Below are 21,911 nucleotides of genomic sequence, written 5' to 3'. Positions count from 1 at the left end.
GTGAACAAATATTTAGGCCTTATAGGCTACAGGAAGATAAACAGTGTACAATTATGGCATGAAAGTGTGATACGATTATGGTTCATGTATATCAGCCCCTCTACTAGTACTAATACACATCCATATAGCCATTATGAAAATGAATACATATTTCTCATACATGTACGTGTAAACTTTACATGTATATCTTGTGTTTTATCCCAGGATCATGTGTCATTCACATGTTACTCTATATGCTAAGCTAACTACAGTGCACACTAAGTACAGAAAATCATCACATGATTCATTCAGTAATACAAATGACAACAACAATGGCAAACCACTGCAGAGAGAAGCTGCATACATTTCCAGTGTACTTGTATGCCTCCTGTGTTAACCCTGAATACTTTGATTCTAAAAAACACTACCGGTAGTTTCCATTCCCTTGTGAATAGTCTCATTTTCAATGTACTTAAACATGTACACTCGGTACCTCCCTAATCCACTCTCAACCCCCCTCTCCCTTCCCCACAATCCCTGATCCACTTCATAACAAGGTGCCCCCCTCCTCAATCAATAGTTTTGTTCATCTCCCTTTAAGAATTCCCCCTCCTTGAATGACAAACCATCTTGAACATCCCTTTGTACTTAGTTACTAATCTTTCACCTTGATACCCCCACAAGTTTCCTGCGTTTTCTTCCTAGTTTTTAAACTAATGGTAAATCAAAGAGAAGCTATTAATACAAGTAGCTCACAGTACAGCAACAAATGAAAAAGCAGGTGAAAATTATAAAAAAATAAAAAATAAAAACTGTATTGAACAAAAGAGTCACTATTGATTGAATATCTGTCATCTCTTTGAAATGCCATTTGATGTAAAACTTTCAAAAGAAATATTTCACTACATTTATTAGTGAAAACAATGTTATGAATAATTGGATGGTTTTGGCTCTCTTCAGCATACATATTCATACAGACTGGCCCGAATTCACAAAGGTGGTTTGTCGAAAAACCTAGGTTTATGTGCGTCAAACCTAGGTTTGTCGACAAACCTCCTTTGTGAATTCAGGCCATAGTGTGCCTTTATAGTAATTGTCTGCTGAGAACCATAAGGGATTTATCTATTGTATTGAAGGATGTATTATATTACAAGGGATTTTAAACTGTTGCCCCCTATTTCTCACTAAATGCTGCTCAAGTTGCCAGCATAGGATATCACTGACTTCCCCTTCCCCTACACGTACACATACATGTTGTATGTTGAAAAGTGTCATCCAATATGTCTGTAATTTCTGTGAACAACACAATTTGTCATATCTTATTATTTCAGATTGTTCTGCATTTGTAATAATCATACTGCTTGAAAGGAGATTTATACTTTTTTTTATTTGATTTAAAAAAAACTTACCTCTCGCTTCATCTTTTAACCTTTGAACTGTGACTACTAATGACTCCTTCTCATCTAGTTCATTCTCTAGGAAGGCATTTCTTTCAATTGCCTAGATTGGAAAGAGAGAGAAGGGAGAGAGTGGGATGGGAGGTAGACAGGGGGAGAGGGGAAGAAAGAGAGAATGGGGAAAAGAGGGGAGAGAGACAAGGCAAAGAGAGAGAGAGAGAGAAAAAACAGAGACAGAGACAGACAGACAGACAGAGATAGAGATGGAGAGACAGATAGAAAGATATATATACACAAAGAGAAAAAGACAGAAAAGCGGAAGACAAAACAATTTATTAATTGATATATGAGCAATTATCATAAATTAACACAAATGTATAATTATCCCTAATTAGATACCCATTTATACTGCACATACTGCACATCATCTCTCTGTTTCTAAGTATCAGTACTCTTTTTTTATGCAACTTGTGTCTATATATTTCTGAAGAGATGGGGTTTCAGTTTCGGTTTCTAGCAAAAGATTGAATTCTTTTGGAAATTCAAATGAGGAAATATCCATGCAATATTTCTGTACAAAATTAACAATAGACAATATGATACTACTATCTAGATAGTAATTTTTTGTACATAATTTTATTATCAAGATTATCATAATCCTTGATAGAATCCCAGGTAGATTTATATAATAACTGAAGAGCTTTGATTGTCAATTGTTCAACCATCGTAGAGTATATCTCTCTTTTTTTAATAACAATTCATTACTTTGCAAGTGGAACAATGCCATCTTTTGAGCTGCAGGTTTGAAATGCTTTACATCAAACAAAAACTAACAGTAACAACAATGGCCATATCGTAAGTCAATAAACTTAAAGCATGCATCCCCTATTTCATAATTTGAGCAAAAAGTACAGGAGGGTGAATATTCATACTTCTAATAATAAATGTAGTTGCCCTTTAATAGCAGACTTTATGTCATATGCATCTGCTCTGAGGTCTTTTAATTAGGAAAGGGCCAGACGGGATGGGATTAGATTGAGTCCAATATAAGAGCATTGGATGACTCAGGTGCATTTGGCTAGGAAGCGTGCATCTCCTGCACCGACAGCTCAGCTCCGGGCTAAGATCTATGCATTAGGCTTAATAAATTACTCTATAGATAGCTACATGTACATGTATGTACTTCCAAGACTGATGTTAGACTGCATGCTCATTTGAACAGGAGCGTACAGGGCCTAATTTGAGCATTAACTCATTTGAGAACTGGAGGGGCATTCTTGCATTAATATTCAAGTGCATCAATGTGGGTGGGCACTTTTAAATTCAAAACGACATTGTCTAACACAACAAGGGGTTTGTGTTTGTTCATATTTTTTTATTACAATGACATAGTTAAATTCTGTATTAAAGATACTATGTCCCTTTGGCAGCCAACATCAAATTATGTAGAACTTTGCAGGAAGCAGGAATTATGAATAAGTCATGTATGTCCTATCTGTGAAATTTAAACGTTAGCAGTGTCCTAATATTCAAATTATGCAAGGAAACCTGTTTACTTGCTAGACTTTACTGTCAGACACTATTGAGTGACTGACTGGCTTTTTTTTCTTTTTTGGATACATAAAATGAGCTGTAAAGGGTACATGAGCATTTGTCTACATCGATAACCCACTTCTTGTAATGGCCAAAATTAAACTGATTGAATCTTTGTGCAGCATACAACGTACAACCATTCGGTACAATGGTCTGAAAATCAGACTATTACTTACTGGCTCTATAGCTCCCAAGTTGATTCAACAACTAATAGTCATTGTTTTCCCACTTAAAGACATTTTCAAGCCCCCCCCCCCCCCTTTTTTTTTAAGGGAAGTTCTAAATTAGTATTATCTTTCAAATGCCGTTGGAATTTAACCTTTTCATTTTTTTGGCTTGCAAATGGTACATAGTCATTAGTACCTTTAAACATAAAAGGCAGTTTGTGACCATGATGTTGGATGTACTGGTACAGGTGTACATACATGTATGTGACATCTACATGTACATGTATGTCAAATTTAGTGGGAACAAAAGAGTACATTTACATATCAGGTACCCGGTACATGACGATTTGAAGAAAAGGGCTACATGAACATTACATGTACAGTATAATGTACATGTAAATAATGTAAATAACAAATGCACAATAAGAGCCTAAAATGGATAGACATGTACATGTAATATCAGTACATGTACATGTACATGGAGTTAAAAATGGATAACATGAATTTACTGTACATGCATGTACATATAGCAGTAGGCCACTAGAAACACTGCATTCTGTAAGAACCCAAAATGTCATTCAAGAAGATGAGTCGAAGATGACGTATGAGAACGTATTACTTTCATTCTATAGATGTCAAGGAATTCTTGAAGACATTGGCAAAAATTGCTGTGTTCAAGTTTACATCCAAGCATTTATCGATTCAAAAGATAAATCTATATCTCGCCATCATAAGACCTGCTGGGCAACCTTGGGAAGCGATCAAGTCTGACCGCCTACATGTACACATTCCCTTAGATTTCATTTCCTCTGAAATGGGTTTTCTGACGATAGTCCACGTCACTCGCCGCAGCCGGTTGTGGAATTGGCCAGTGAAAGTATTAGCATGGCCAGTCATGCGAGCAATGCTTAGTGTAATGAAGTAGGGCTATTCATACTGCACTGTAAATTCTAAATGTCTCAGGAGGATCGTTTTGCAAGCCAGCGTTGTTCATTGAACTCGTAAATCTTTTATGGCATAATGATATGACGCATAATTCAGAGTTTATCTTACCAGCTACCTTCACAATGTACGCTTTCATCTACTGTACATGTGTAGGCCTAGAGTATGATATACATTTAAATGTACAATTACAATGTAATGAATCTACACACATGTACATCTAATAATGTTACCCCAAAATACACATCATTTGCTATGTATTTTGACATCCATGAATTCCATTCCTGTGGTTTTTAAGGTACAGTGTGTACATGTACATTGAGGATAAAACAAATCAAATCATTGACAACTGACTAAATAATTGAAAATCATCAATACGCACAACACAAACAATTTTTATATTTTAAAGACATGGGGGAGTCACCATGTCTTTAATACATACATGTATTAAACACACATGACTTTTATATTTTTTCTAAACAGTCAGTCAGTCCCTTCAAGCATGATTTTTACTTTAGTTTTATTTCATTAAAAGGAAATTTCCTGTAGTGAAGCATGAATTGTACATGTAAATGTATACAGAAAAATGTGCCTGAAAAACATATAAATTGTGGCAGGAGTCGTGGCAGAAGTCAAACATGTTGTTCTTCATCTATTAAGTCACCAGGGATTCCAGTAGCTAAGTTATAACTTCCCATGCCATATTAGACAATTTGACACTGTTTACCAGGTACATGTAAATCATTTAACCCAAATCATCGGTGGCATGATCCAAAACCAAATTTTCCCATACGGTACATTCACATGAATGTGACGTTTAGTTTGTCATGACTCATAAGAGTACAATGCGGATGCCATTAGGTGTCTTTCACCTCTTCCCCCTCCCTTGAAATCTACACATGAAATGTACACACTTGTGAAACCTACATAAAAGGCGGTGTCACACAGAGGCCAAAAATCCGGATTTTTAGTTATCCGGATTTTAGTTATCCTCTTAATTGCTGTCTGTCATCAATTATCCCTTCAAAAATCCTCTACCGAAGCAAGAAAATTCTCCCTTGAAAGGATTTTTCAAGGGATTTTTAAGGGACTTTTCTGTTTGACACCGCCTATTGTCTGTTTGGAGCCAGAAGGGTGTTCATATCATTTTGAATAAACAGAGATAAGGCGGTGTCACACAGAAAAATCCCGACCCATCTTGAATAAACCAGATTTTAGAAATCTATTTTTTTCATTTACATCGGCGACAGACTGGTGACAGACGGGCTGCGAATAATCAGGATAACTAAAATCCGGATTTTTGATGGGCCATTGCGCATGCACCGTTTAGGTAGATAAGCATTGTGACATCACACGTTCATTCGAAAGTATGCGCCGTTTTAACTACATGTAGATAAGCATTGTGACATCACACGTTTAAATGCGCACAGTTAAACGTGTGATGTCACAATGCTTTATATTTAAAGGGATTATTTCAACATTGGTGTCAGACAGAAAAATCCCTTGAAAAAACCCTTGAAAAATCCTTTCAAGAGAGAATTATCTTGCTTTATATGAGGTTTTTTGAAGGGATTTTTGAAGGGATTTTCGAAGGGATAATTGATGTCAGATCGACAGCCAAAAAGAGGATAATTAAAAACGGGATAACTAAAATCCGGATTTTGGGGCTCTGTGTGACACCGCCTATAATGCTCTTCTGGCTCGATATGAAACCTACATACATGTACATGTACAGTTCCTGTAGGCTTACACATACATTATATTTGTTGTGTAAGAGCAAATGACTGCATGTATTCATGACTGTATGTGACATGATGGGTATCATTTTATTAGATGACCTAACCATGTAATTATAATCAACCTTTGAATGAACTCATCCCATATGTTTCACACAGTAACTTTTAAATGCACATGGTGCATAAAACATAGACATGTCCATGTAGTTCACAGGCATGTGAACATGTGGTGTGCTATATTGGGACCTGTATGTAATCTCCATGTACAGTACATGACATTGAAAAAGATTTTAAAGTAGTCACCCGAAGAATTAAAAATGTTTTGAATTGATGCAAAATTCCTATCATTGCAAAGGGGAAGCCTTACCGATCAAATATTAAACTTCCCTCTTCAAAATATGTTTGGGGCGCGCAGTAATCACCTCTCATAAATGTTAATTTTGAGATCCAGATTTTCTGCCTTCAGCGGTCCTCCATAGAGCGTCAAGATTTGTGACGTCACAAGCAAGACACAGCTAGCCACAAAATTGCATTTTACGCCTTTCCATGATATCTATATGATTTTCAGCAAATAGTTCGTGTTTTTCAAGAGAAAATCTTTTCATCCCTATATACAATGTAATTTGTCCATAATAATAATACTTTAACGATAAGTACATTTCCCATAGAATGCAAGGAAAATGGCAACATTCTTCATGTAAGTGATCTAGGTACATTTAAATCTAGTATAGAGACCGCTCAAGGGAGACAAGACAAGACAAGTGCTAATTAAAGGGAGATGGTCTATATGTACAGGTTCCTTTCAAAACACCCTGTAGGACTCAGTGAGCAACAATTTTCAAGAGAAACCAAAAATGTGTTCTCTACAGACAGGTGGTCTTTCTATACAGGTGGTCACTAAAGCAGGTTTCATTCACTGTATTAATTTTTCTGCTTGAACCAAATCCTATATTGCATTATCCATAAAAAAAAGCACCTTACATTTGTTTGTAGAACTAGAAGAAAGGACTATCGACTACAGCAATTTATTTGCTAAGATTATTGCCCCCAACTGACAGGTACTGCAATAAATCATGGTGGTGCATACAAATCTCTTTGCTCTTGATAATAAATATCCAGCACAGACAATGTCTGTAGGTATATTTATTCATGAAATGCATTATTTTCGGTCCTACCCTGCTTGGAATGTGAACAACTAATACAGAGGGTGTGTCACAATCTTCTTGACTCAATTATCAGCCAATGGAATGGAAGAGCTGCCAAAATAACGACTATCCTTAGGGTTGAAAATATATTTACATTGTTCTGTTAGGGGGTAAACAGAGGTAAATAGGCAGTGTTAAAAAGTCAAAATACCTTACAAATCCTTCTTTTGGGAGAAAAGGGGCCCTAATTGTCATTTGCTAGAGCGTGTCATCACTTGTTTGAAGGAATGCCAGATTTAAAATTTAAAAAAAATCGGTTTTCAATGAACTGTCAGAAACGTGTGCTAACAGGTGTATCTTAATTCTCGTGGGAATATTAAAGTATACAGGTGTGGCCTAAAATGAAATCTGTGCAGTCCAACCCCATATTTCGTTATGGATGTACTATTACCCATCTAAATGAATAAATCATTTATTATGAAATCAGAGTTCAGACACTTAAAAAAGGAGCAGCAGAAGAATTTGGTTTTAGCAACTATTCACCTTTAAATTGACAAAATCCATATTCCATACTCACATGTACAGTACATGTGTACAGTTGAAACTGACAGTATAATTATGTGTTCTTTGACATTTCTAGCCTCTTCACTAGTACTCGAAGGTTTCAAGATGCAAAAGTTTAATTAATACTGCCATATAAATGGATCCCACTTCACTGAATTTCTTGCCATGGAAACTGGAACGGCCCTTTGTTAATATGTGCAAGCTTCTGGTCATAATACACTTCAAGAAAAGATTGAATATTATACTGTATACTTACTGAATTTAGTCTATGTTCAAAATCTTCTAAGGATGTTACAGTTGTTCTGTAGAGGAGAGAAAAGGACAGAAATATATATGGTTTAAACTTTAAACATCAAAATACAATTTAATCACCCACACATTGGAATAAAATTATACTGTATCAATTCAAACAGTAATTTATCAATATTTATTGGAATTACAATCCCAATCCTATCTCATTAGAATACCCTTGAAATACAAGTACACATGCATATTAAACACTTTTTCATTTTACCTTAAGATTTTTTTGTTTTTGTTTTTTTGAGGCCGCCATCCTTGTCAAGCTTTGCTTATAATTATTGCGGTCTCCTGCACTTTTCCAACAGAATAGTTCGGATAATACTTTAAATTTATGATAACATGTTATGGAAATATTAAGTTTCGTTATATGTACCGGTACATGTACATGTACATATATTATGTAAAAAAACATTTTGACATGAAGAGATTATTGTTTGTATATATACAAACAATAATCTCTTCATGTATTATACCTTACATTTATATGTTCTTTGTTATTCAGTTTATATTTGGAAAAATACAGAAATAAAATCCAAAAAAAAAAATAATAATAATAATAATTTAAAATGCAAAATTATGATAATTTGAAGAAAAAATTGAAACAAAAACAAAAACAACAAGTGGGATTTTAAAGTGGCTTTTAAAAGTGTAATACTGGAATTCAAGATTAATTCATTTTCAATTTCACAGGCTTAACTTTGTTTGAATTGCACATGAGCATGGATCTACAATATATACTGTACATGTACACTGCTCCCAAAAGAAGGATTTGTAAGGTATTTTGACTCATGTATTAAACATGTACAAGTACTATAGAGAAAAAAATTCTCACAGCCTACACACTATAGACAAGAGTCTAGTACTTAATCAATAAAGATTGAGAGACAGCTATATGTTAATGAGACCCACAAACTTAATCCTATTTTAATTCCTTCCCCAAACAAAGAGGATCTGTGGTTATACTTAATCAAGATGAAGGAAGAATAATCTGATTAACTTCAAGATAACAAGATTTTCAGGCTTGCAAACCGTATCATTGTAATGGCTAGAGGCCTCTACATACATGTACATGTACATGTACATGTATGGACAATGTATGATGCAATACTTGCATGCTCATTTACAGTGTACATGAACATAATTATACACACTGTACAGTGTACATGTAAAATCTTCTTCATGTACTGTACATTAGGCAGTATACTGTATAGTGCGTAGATGAACGAAGCCGACACTATTAAAATTAAATTTTGTAATTCTATTTTATTGCCTCTATACTAGTTAGGCTCTGTGCTAACCTTTAATGATAGAGGTGAAGGAAATTTGTAATATTGCCTTGTGTTTTCCAAGACTTTGTAGGTACAATCTGAAACACATATGAACAAATTTTGGGCATCTGCTCACACGGTCTCGCTCAGCGGTCTACAACACGTGAAATCGTCTTTGAAAATGCGCTAAGTGTGCAAAGAAATGCTCCTACGAGGTAAACAAACTTTGATTACACACCATCTCGGGTGGAAATCACATATTCAAATACTGTTCTTTCGACTGATACCAATTTCGAACTGATTTGAATACCGGAAAATAGGGCCTTTTCGTCTTCAAAAATGGACAACAATCATTCAATTTGTGATTTCTCTATGGAGGTCACAGGAAAATTCGCCTTTTTCACTGGGGTTGTGTACTTCAAGGAGCTAATTCTCGTAACTGCGACTTGTTATTGGGCCATCTCGGGCGCCAAATCATAGGGTATATAATCCCGTGTCGTCTGATGTAACACATAATTTGATTGGTTGTCGAGAAATTAGGGCCAATTTCAATCCAATAAAAAGAAGCTTTCTGAAATTTACGCATCAACCTCCGTAATTAATTTTATGCATTGTGCGTAAGCGAGGTTTTAACACAGCGGACAATGAGGCTTACACACCGTGCTCGCAGCCGTGCGTATTTCGACCATCGAATTTGACTCAGCTCCGCGGCGATGGAAAAGACACATTTTATGTTGATTTCAGCAATTTACTGAAAGGAATTTAGATATTATTGACGATCTTTTACAAAAAAGATGTGTAGAGATTAGATTATATCTCTCATGAGACACTGAATTCTTTAGTTTTCCTGAAATTGAGCAAATTAGTGGCACTCTGAACTCGCTTTATGAGCAGATCTAAATATTCATGGTCGATCTGGTAGTGAAGGAATCGCGTATTCATATTGCAGGGTGATCCCGCCCATCTTAGACGGAGGGATGACAATGATGTGCATCTGCATCTACTAGACTAACATATATAATTTCCTGATTTGTTTTCTTTTGGGGGGAGAAGAAGAGGGAAGAGAGAGACAGAGAGACAGAGAGAGAGAGAGTTGACAAGTCACGCTCGCACAGCGGTGTTGACATTCACACTCTCACCAGTTTTCTACGATAAACCCCTATTTCATAAATATCGACGAGTCCGGTACCTTGGTGTTACGCTCTAGTGCACTCGAACGTTCGTCGTCTGTGTGGGAGGTACACAAAATGCCTCATTGATCTTTTGGCCGAATGTGGGTCAAATTTGTTCATATGTTTGTTTTTTTCTGGGGGTCCACAAAATACAAGCACTGCTTTTTAGTAGATCCCCTCATTTCCTCAGAAATTCAGAATTTCTTGTAATAATTTTATTATGTGTAAAGTGTATTTGTATAGTTACCAAGAAAAAATGAATTATGTACATACATTTTTCATAGTTTCTGTATACCTTTGTTTATCTTTATGACGGAAATGAAATAAATATGAATTCAAAAAAATGTAAAAATCTAAATGGTACATGCACATACAGACAGTGTACTGTACACTGCGTACAATTACGACTGTAAATACATGTACATGTAGGCATATTTTTTGACAATAGTAGGGACATTGGTATTAAAGTAACATGTCCCCGATACTCTGCATGTATGAGTCAACTGTGTACGTGTAGTCTCAAGATGGGTACAATATATACACATTAGGCCTGAGTCATCACGGGTTTTGCCGAACCCGGGTTTGACTTGAAAATTTCGGGCGGGGACCGGGTACCCGAAATTTTCACCACTGCACTGACACTAAAAATCGTGTGCATGCAGCGGCGGGAGTTAGACTAAGTTGCTGTTCTAATAATGCGACGGAAAAGACAGTTACTGCTTTCAAAACAATAAAATAATCAATGGAATTAAATTAAGATGCTTTAAAAAATAAATGGATATCGTTTCAGTTGACGGTAGGTGTTTTTATCGCTCTAAAATTGAGGCTGCAAGAAAGGAATCACGCTTCGTGGTACCGATCGGGTGCGTTCAGAAACGGAAGTGGAAATAGATCTATGACCCACTGAAGACAGAGCAAGAAAATGCCACACACAAGACTAAAATGTTGATCAGACTATTGCAATTAAATCGTAATACTAAAGGCATTAATTTAATTGTCAAAATATATCCACAACATAATGGTTTACCCTTGATAGTTTGATTTACGTCTATGGTTTGATGAAGGAAAATAAATTAAAGCTCTTGAAATAACATCGAAGTGCCTTTCGTTCGTTCTAAAAATGCGTGTATAACGGCGAGCAGAAGTTACGATTCAAGCTTGATATGCACGTTTACATCCCTACACCGTCATCCTGGTCGGAACAATAAGCATTAAACCAATTAAAAAACATCACGGAAGACTTTAAGGGACTCCAATTCAACAAAATTACCGTAAAATAATTATTTGCTTTGACAAATAATACTATAGATATTCATAATATACAGAAATAATGATATTTCATGAGCTACGTACTCGATATCGAGTTCAGCTAGCCATCATTTTGAAATGAGACGGAGTTGTCATGCAGTAGACTGTAGAGGGCAGTATGCAGAAGAGAGAGGAAAAAGCGCGGGCCTGAGATCACGTGATATTCACGTGACTATTACGTGATTTTTTTTTTCCCTCTCTATAGCTGCGAGCTGCCGCATTCTGCGCTGCATGCATGACAACTACGTCTCATTTCAAAATGATGGCTAGCTGAACTCGATATCGAGTACGTAGCTCATGAAATATCATTATTTCTGTAAGATATTATGAATATCTATAGTATTATTTGTCAAAGCAAATAATTATTTTACGGTAATTTTGTTGAATTGGAGTCCCTTAAAGTCTTACGTGATGTTTTTTAATTGGTTTAATGCTTATTGTTCCGATCAGGTCGGATGACGGTGTAGGGATTTAAACGTGCATGACTCGTAACTTCTGCTTGCCGTTATACACGCATTTTTTAGAACGAACGAAAGGCACTTCGATGTTATTTCAAGAGCTCTAATTTATTTTCCTTCATCAAACTATCAAGGATAAACCATTATGTTGTGGATATATTTTGACAATTAAATTAATGCCTTTAGTATTACGATTTAATTGCAATAGTCTGATCAATATTTTAGTCTTGTGTGTGGCATTTTCTTGCTCTGTCTTCAGTGGGTCATAGATCTATTTCCACTTCCGTTTCTGAACGCACTCGATCGGTACCACGAAGCGTGATTCCTTTCTTGCAGCCTCAATTTTAGAGCGATAAAAACACCTACCGTCAACTGAAACAATATCCATTTATTTCTAAAGCATATTTATTTGATTATATTGAAATATAAGTTTGTGAATTCCATATTTTTAGTTCTATATTTCAAAATATCAGTGTGAAATTTAATTTTGAAAAACCCGAAACCCGAAAACCAAAAACCGGGTTTCAGCTCGACGGTCGGGGCCCGGGCGGGGACCCGTTTCGACTCAGGCCTAATACACATACACTGTACACGTACAGTATGTAGTAAACAACTCTCCACATCTTTTAGAGTAACTGGTAATGTTATGTAGATTTACAATAGGCAAGGAAAGGTCAAAACTTGAAACCCTTCAAATCTGTTCATGCCCTTCTGTTAGGCACATAATGGTATTACACGTGGCAAGTTGGCAACTCCAAACATTGCTGCAATATACTTTATTAAACAATAACATTACAACTACATGTAATACTCATCTGTTCAAAGGCAGAAGAATGTATGTACATGTACATTAACTCTGTATTTATTTACTATACACTGTATGACTTAATTATACCCTTCTTACTCTCAACAAATAACAGATGTACATGTATTGCACAAATCCTACATGTACACATGTATAATGTACTGAGCTCTGTCATAAATTTCAAAATTGCTCTTGTTGGTCATTGATTTTTATTAAAATTGATCTTGGGTATTAACTCTTTTTCAAAAACTGTCTGTACTTTGAGACTACATTTACATGCATGTCACCAATATCACTATTGGAGAGGGCATGTTTCAACACCAATGGAGCAGTATGTGACCTCTTCACTCAGGGCCAAACAGCTAGCTCAATAGGCAAGTAAAAGAACTTCACTCATGGAAAGTGTCACCACACCCTCTTGAAGAGTGCAGTTTAAAATGCACAAGCCCTATACTTGTTGGAATGTTGGTTGAACCACGACATCACTTTCAACAGGGTCTGAACTACATGTACATTTACCGGTACATACACTATTGTTTGTTGTTTGTAATAATAAGAATCATAATAATAAGTCTTGTGTAGCCTCATCAGTATTCATACTGTTCTCCCTGAGGGCCCTGCAATCATATTATTACTGGTACCCCGGTCATCGGATTCAGGCTTACCCGCACACAATGTATGCACATTCTCCACTCCCTGGGGAGCATTCCAGCCAATCTGTCTAATGTGATGGAAACAAGAATCTTTCTTGATTTGTAAACTAGAGTGATTTATTTTATGGCAAGAAATATTCACAAATTTCTAGAATTTGGTGTTGTGACAGACTGTCAGTTACAGTATTAATTATTTTTTGGCATGAAATTGAACCACATTCCTGAATCTGGGCCCCGTTTCATAAAACTTATTATTAATACCAAGTTACAAGAATTGTTATAAGCTACTGAAATCATTGCCTTTGATTGGCTGAGAACAAATTTATCTCAGAATTTGATCATATTTTGTTGATTTTTAGAAGTTCATGAATTTAGGGCTCTGAAACAATTTGCAAACATTTCACATGTGTGAAATTTTCAGGTTTCATAGTTAGCTGTTTGAAAAACAGATTTGTCAAGCCGAGTTTTCATAGACTTGACAAGGACGTACCATCTTTTTTTAGTGTTTCAAAATATGTGAATGAGCTGAGCTTTTTAAACTACCAGTAGTATCAAAATTCTTTCAAGCAAGTGATTGATACCGGTACTGTTATCAACAAAACTAGGTTTCCCCACTGAACTACCTGTAGGCACATGTTTTTTTTAATGGTGCAAGGAAATTATAGCCTACACACTCCAAAGTACACATGAAGGCCTCCATGTACAGTTGTACATGTAGAAAAAAAAAATGCTGTCCTCTGGCCCTCTACATATCTTTTATAACCAATAAATTATGTTATTTGTTGGTACATGTACCAATTAACTCATGTAAAGTACAGTACATGTAAAATGTACTTGTAGTCCTAAATGTACATGTACATGTATCTACTGTACATCTTCATACACTGTACATGTACATGTAAATGAAAATGTACATGTAGATTGTAGGTCCTTCCTAACAGGCCTAGTTTTACACAGACTGCTTTTAAGTCAACAAAGAAAGGCCTCATTCAACCCTGACACTTTGCTCACCCTATAAATAAGCATAAAATATCATTCCTAGGGTGATAAAAATATAACATCACAATCCCTCAGGTCTAGTGAACATTGAAATGTAAACATGGCAATTGAATTGCAATTAAAGGAAGATAAATGAATGAATCATCGACCGGCACAATCACTTGACACTGCTCCAAAGGTTGTCGCAATCACGTGTGGAAAGCAAAACAATGTCAAGTTCGGAGGACGGAGTATTTCCCAGCTGCTCGTTCTATGCTATGGAAGGTGACACATTCAATTGGAATGTCACAGGTCCATCTACATTACATCATTTACATGTACACATGTCTGTACTACTTCCACTACAAGCAAATTTTGTTCTCATGTTTCAGTGTTTTGTCAGAAGTTAATGGGCAACTATCTAAAAACACTACCAAAAAAAAAAAAAATTGAAAAACCCACCTCTAGAGTGTGGTTTTTTTAAATGCCTGCAGAAATTTCACAGATTTTTGCAGTATACATGTAAATGCTCGCTCTCTAAACACTGGTCAATGATTCTGGTTTTTGGTCACATGACTCTCCTTGCTCTTGTGCATTAGCATGCAGAGCAGCGACAAGTCGTGGATGCACACTACTCACAAAACCAGAATGAGCAAACACCAATGGATTTTACGGGCTTTTCCAGTAGAGTAAATGGCAGTAAAAAAAAAAGATAGTTTATAAAAATGATTTTGGGGCTGTGTAAATGGGCCTATTGTAGAAGTGCTTTCTTCAGGGGAACTCAATAAGCTTCTTTTTTTTTATGAATTGAAAGTATGAGATTTCCTTGACAACAATCTACAGTGTATATTCTCACGGCCTGAAGTGTTATATATATTTTTTTTTTTTTTTTTTTTTTAATGTTTTTATTTTTGTCTAAAGGCTCCTTTTTTAGCTTTTGTAGAACTTTAGTAAATTCTCTCAACATGTATCTGATTCTGTACAGAACAGTTTTCCCCACTGGTACATGTACATGAGAAAGTCTTGTACACAAAATAATTCATGCACCATGTGCAGTAATCAACAAAATTATTTTCAAAAATTGGATCAACTTATTTTTTTCAAAACAGTCACAAGTCTTCTACTTTTATCTGTTTTCCCCGCTGACACATGAAAAACAGGAAGTTCACAAAACTATTAACCAACTATTTTCCATGTCCAATGCAGACGTCACATGTTTGGCAATAATATGGTTTCCTCTAAACTAATTGCGACACCAGTGATTGACGGCGCGTTTTCCTCTTTCATGAAGTTTGTAAATTGTTTTCTTGAGTTTCTCTCAACTCTCAAGCCAATGTTTCTTTCATTCAATAAATCAATGCTATTTGTTTGTAGACAAAAAGAGCAACAATATCATCACATTGCTTTTGAGGTGGGTCCTTTGCAAGACAAAGATTAGAAACAATGGACTAGGGCCAGGAAGTATGCTGTTCTGGTTTCTATTGTGTTGCAGCAATGCATGTGATTTTCTTGAAGTTGTTATTTTGAGTTTACAAAATATACTTGTGTATATGTGTACATGTACATTCTATTTCTTTGATCTACATGTACATGTACATTACATGCATTTTTTAAAGTGAAAAGGTATTGTTCATGAATGTTTTGTACCCTTTATGTCACTCTCTTCTCTCTGATTTTGTTGTTCTAACAGTGAAAATTGTTTATGTTCATCCATCATCAAGCTACAGTGAGCCTACAGTAATAATTGGTTTTTAAATATACACATGACATCTAAACAAGGTGAAATCTAACAGTAACAGTGGTGCCACAACACTCCATAGATTCCAAATCAATAGAACCACAAATACCAATGCCTCTACGATGACAAAAGGCAAGACAATGATTTTTAATACGGAGTCGATGGAGAATGGCTTTCTTTCTGTGGTCATCACCATTTTCGTGGGAAGAAACAACCTTGAATGATGGCATTTGAATCAATCCCGCCTCTGTGTTATCTCACAAACATTTGTTGTTTTCAAATAACATTAAATCTTTGGTACTATTATTTGGAAATACACCTTCAGATTTTGTATTGAATTGGAAGAACAGGGAATAATTTTCCTGGTATCGCATCGCAATTTGCTATGCATTTTTGCATGACTGCTATACAAAATATCTTTTGTGTAGCAGTTTTCTTCCATAGAAATGTACAGAATTTCATTTGAAATATTTATCCATCGCCTGAAATTGCTAATCAAAAAATTTGAAGAAAATTATTCCCTGAAGAACAGTACTGTACTTGAAAATATACAGGACCTTGTGCATCAAACATTGCATTAGCTCTCCAGAAAATAATGCATTTCCACATGGGCAATTCTGATAGTTTGTTTTATGTGCCATTCACAGCTCCTGCATATTTTGCTATTTCAGTTTACATGTAAATCTTTATTAAAGTACATTTCAAAATAAAACGCTAAATAGTACATGTACTGCTATACATGAGTCACATGACTATGCAACCATATGAGCTTGAATTTTATCATGGAAGCCATTGGAAGGTGATGGGTTAAAAGCCAAAAAACTGGGACGGTGAAGGAGCACTGAACTTGAGGGCACATTCTTGTCATACCCCTGCTCCCAGGAAATTTGATTTATTTATTTCACAGCTGAACAAGCTGTCGAAAGCATGTCACAGGGGCGATACTTGGTTTATTATTGGCACAGATGACATCAAGATCTTGTCCTGTTCATATCTGTATACTGACAGCCTACACAAAACAGCTGCTCTGGGAGTTACCCTAATGAATAAACACTGTAGTCAATAATGGAGATAGCGCAGCAATATATAAATATGATATCACCCATTGACAGCCAGAAGGGTGTTACCTCCATGTTAAAGTATGGGTAACACCTTTCTGGATCTCAGCAGATATTCAAAATATTACTGTAAACAGATAAGGCTAATGTACGACAACAGGAAAGATTTATAACCCTAATGCCTTTGCTATCTTCTTCCATGGAACAGTCATCTTTCTACTCATAAGTCCCAGCACAGGAGGTACACTGTCCTCACCATAGCGTTTGGAATCTTGAGCTTTAAAAAATAAGACTGAAATTGATAAGCACTTCCCAACCAAGGAAACCAGTCCCGTTTTTCATGAGCCTGATGCCACGTCATTACTCTTTACTGTAAAGCTGGGTAAATTAGTGGCCTATTAATTGGGTTAATATACCCAGATCAGTGGCGTCAGTGTTACTTTTACTCTTTGGGTAATGAAAATACACCTCATGATCGATATGTGGAATTTCTGGCAAAGCTGCTCACTTCCTCTCCCCCCCCCCCCCCCCCCCATTCAGACTAACCAAAACTTATTGTAAGGCTTTACATGTACGAAAACTGCTTAATTCTTACCAGTCTGAACGTTGAATAATAAAACATTGCATATTAAAGAAACATTGTTGTATCATGAAACAGATGGTTGAGCATCATTTTCGAACAAAAATTCGAAAAAGAATCAGGGTCACTCACTCTCTTGTCTGAACGCTGCATCGTACAACAATTATAGCTGTTTAAACTGTTTAAAACTGGGTTTAAAACTACATGTACATGTACCACATGTACTGTACTGTACCTGACCTGTACATGTCATCTACATGTAACCTCTTCTAAACTAGTTTCCTTGTAATGATGGTGTTTTGGGGTACAATATCCCTCTTCATAAATGTACCGGTACACCCCTGCTGCTGCATGAACTATGATGATTCTTTATTAAAGGAACGTTTCTTTATCCAAAGTTGGTATAAATTCCCCTAGTCTGAACAGGCCATCAGCATCCTGGAGAGAGGGGAGGAGGGGGGAGGAGGGGGAGGAGGGGGAAAACAAAAAGGCACTCACCTTTTGGCTCTTTCTAAATCATCGTTTGTCTGCTCGAGTTCCCTGATGTATTTTTGAAGTTCCTCCCGGATGGCCTTAATTTGTGCTAGTTCATCCTGCAGCTCGTTGATTTGCCGTAAGTAGTTATCCTGGGACATCTCCAGTTTCTCCTGCATGATGAAAAAGTTTGAGTTTTGTCTTTAACACAGAAAGCAATTATATCACATGATAATGATGACGTAATGAGACTGGGGTCAAAAATAGGTTTGCTCTTCTCAAGGGGCTCCTTCATATCCAGTTTTCCTCCAATACAAGTACTTTCGCTTCCTTCAATTTTATGCAAATAGACAAAATTTGTGATAAAACTTTAGACGATCATAATAAACAAATGTTGACAAAAATTCTGGATCCATCCATATGCATCGAAAGTGAAATCACTGAGATCTGAAGAAAACAAAATCCTACTACAAGAAATTTATAGATTATTTAGTGTTTCTAAATCTGAGTAATTTGCACTAGTGCTGTAGTCAAACGTTTAACCGTCCGGTATCCGACCGCCCATGGCGGATTCCGTTTTCAATTGGACGGTTTCGTTATCCCGTTTTTTTTTTTTTTTTTTTTTTTTTTTGTTTTTTTATAATTTTTTTTTTTTTTTTTATAATTTTTTTTTTTTTTTTTTTTTTTTTTTTAAAGTTTCGATTTATGCCCCTCCGCCTGGCACTATGCCTGGCAATGTCTCCCAGCTCAGTAATCGGTGTGATGACTTACCACTTGGAAACTAGAACAACACTCCAATTTGTCTGTCATCTTGGTTTGAAAGTAATCTTTGTAATAGATCTCAATATATATTCATCCAAGTTTAACACATGGTGTACCACAAGGTTCTATCCAAGGTCCTCTACTCTTTTTAATTTACTTTAATGATCTTACACATTATTCTAAAACGACATTGTTACTATTATTTCTATTATTTGTGACAAGTTCACAAGCACAAATCGGCACCTTCAGTTAAATCACCTTCCTGCTTTTTCACACAGCCAAAAAAAAAAAAAAAAAAAAAAATGATTTTTTTTTTTTTTTTTTTTTTTTTTTTTATTTATTTTTTTAAATAAATCGTTTAACCGAAAACCGTCCGGTTTTGACAGGCGGTTAAACGGAATTGGAGATATCCGTGATGTTACAGCACTAATTTGCACCCCAAACAATAAAAAGTAGATGTTAATGTACTACATGCTTGTATCATCACACACAAGACATGCAGTCAAAGTGCTACCCTGTACCTGTATTACAAATTCCACATAATTTTATATCTTACCTTTAAATTATCACATTCTGTTGATAATCTTTCTTTAGTAGATGCGAGATCTTTGACCTTAGACTCTGACTGTTCTAGTTGTGTTTCCAGCTCTGCTTCTAACTCCTGACTACTGATCTGATATTCCTCTAGCTCCTCCTTCGTCTCACTCAGACTAAAATGTTGAAAACAAGAGAGAGAGAAAAATGACAAGAGAAAATCTTTATTAAGCAATGATAACACAGAAATTATGAAAGTGAATTAGTTTATTTCGACTTCAGACTCATTGTCTAAAGTGTGAATTACATTTTAATAGAAGTTAAATTAAAAAAAAATCAAAGATTACAAGTTTCTTTTTATCCATGATGCACAACATACAGTAGTAGTGTACCTGTACTACATTTGTGTAATGTCACTTCACAATGCCTACAGCATATCTTAGTATAAGATGTTTTTGTGATGCACACTACATGGGTATTTTTTAATATCCTAACATAGTAAGTTAGTAACAGCAGTATTCAAAGCTGTCAGGTTAAAAATGACACCAATCATCAAAGACAGTGCGTACAGAATTGGCTCAATGAGTTAGTTTTACCATGTACTGTACATGTATTTGCCATAGACAACGTGTACACTCCCAACAGTATTTATCTCAATATAAGCATCAGTCGAGACTGGGCATGAGCTTTGAGTGACAGAATAGTTATTTGCAAAGCCAAACACATTTTGACATTTTCACAAAAAAGTTATGATGAATGGAGCCGAACCTAAAGCTAATATTGAAACACGATTGGCTACACATCAATTGATGCAGACATTCATGATGTACATGTAGAGGTGTACGTGTACAGGTACATGTACATGTACATGTAATATCGGTATTGTACTACCGGACCGGTATACAGATGTAAGTCACAATAGATCTACATGTACATGTACATTTTGTGTACAGGTACACTATAATCAGGAACCAGTATGATTGACAAGAATGCCTGATATCTACAGTGTACATGTACACTACATGTAAATGTAGTAATGTTTGTCTGATAAATACATTCGCACCTCAACACTGGTACATGTACATGTAGTCTGGTACAATAATACAATTACGTACATGTACATAACAATGTAGTCATTATCTCATGTACATTTGGGGATTATTCAGTCATCAACAATCAATTCTATGAAAAAGAGACATAATAGTAATTAAAAAGGTTAAGAGGATAAGGATGGCCTTAAATTCTCCATCTTTGCTTTCATGTAATACATGTATGCAACAACCATCCAGACGAGGACATACTGTACTGTACATGTACACATGCACATGTACAAATGTAAATACACTGGGTACTCACAAGTCTACATGTACAGTGTACCTGGACATGTACATGTACAGTACATGTAGATCTCATTTAAATTAATCAATTAGCCCTTTTTCAAGATCTCTCTGTGTCCACAATTCTCCCCCATTCTCATCCCAACCCTGTCCATCTTTCCCTTCATCCATCTACAATGTACATGTACCACTCCCCCTCTCCCTCTATCCATCTCTTCCTCTCTCCCTCTTACAACCTCTTCACCCCCCCCCCCCTTGTATCTCTCCCTCTCTCTCTGTTAGATAATAAGCATGGTGTTGATGGACATATCTAGTTTTCTATCCTATCATCAGTAATTATATCTGAGCAAAAAGCCGGTATCGTGAGGACAACTCAAATGTAAATATCACAGCCTACTGATGGAAGAGGGCTCTAGAATGGCATTCATGGAATCTGTGATGATTACTGGGTAGAGAACAGGAACTGGTATCTCAATCGATGACGTGGAAGTTGGCAGCCACCGGAATCCTACTGGCTGCTTTGGAAGCATGCACACATTAAAACACCATTCAATTTACTATACAATACAACATGATGTATCATCTAATCATCTTCATAGAAATGATATTTCAAAGCTTATAATGTAAATGCATTTACAATTCAGAGTCTAGATGACTGATAGAAATGTAGAATTTACTTTGAAGGCATTCAGATTTAACTACAATGTACATGTACATGTACATGTAGCAGAATACAATATCATTTACAAACATGTAACAGTTCACAATGTACAAAAACTGTATTCAGGTACAATGTACATGTACATGTATGTAATTTCTGTTTTTCTTTTCAAAATTCATCAATTCAAAGGGAAAAGTAGAGGGGATTCAGTTCTTGCTTGGTGGAAATACTGGATGCATCTGCAATCAAAGAGTCATGTTTCCACTGGTACACTAGTATTATAAATGCTGTGTTTACTGTAG

At 35.8% G+C, this 21,911-nt stretch overlaps 1 protein-coding gene across 1 annotated transcript in view; it reads right to left on the bottom strand.

Annotated features, from left to right (window-relative positions):
• The window catches only part of LOC105437214 (nuclear distribution protein nudE-like 1), a 38,998-nt gene that overhangs the window by 14,465 nt on the left and 2,622 nt on the right, over positions 1 to 21,911 (bottom strand). The window contains exons 2-5 of the mRNA XM_030984451.1: positions 19,634 to 19,787; positions 18,340 to 18,488; positions 7,780 to 7,825; positions 1,389 to 1,479 (exon numbers count right to left, since the gene is read on the bottom strand). Of these exons, the coding sequence (XP_030840311.1) occupies positions 1,389 to 1,479; positions 7,780 to 7,825; positions 18,340 to 18,488; positions 19,634 to 19,787 (440 nt within the window). The remainder of the gene's footprint in view (positions 1 to 1,388; positions 1,480 to 7,779; positions 7,826 to 18,339; positions 18,489 to 19,633; positions 19,788 to 21,911) is intronic.

The sequence above is a fragment of the Strongylocentrotus purpuratus genome, unplaced genomic scaffold (genome assembly GCF_000002235.5).
Source record: "Strongylocentrotus purpuratus isolate Spur 01 unplaced genomic scaffold, Spur_5.0 spur5_scaffold_14, whole genome shotgun sequence".
Classification (NCBI taxonomy): Eukaryota; Metazoa; Echinodermata; class Echinoidea; order Camarodonta; family Strongylocentrotidae; genus Strongylocentrotus; species Strongylocentrotus purpuratus.
Note: the sequence above shows the minus strand (reverse complement) of the source record. Positions and strands in the feature narration are given on the sequence as shown.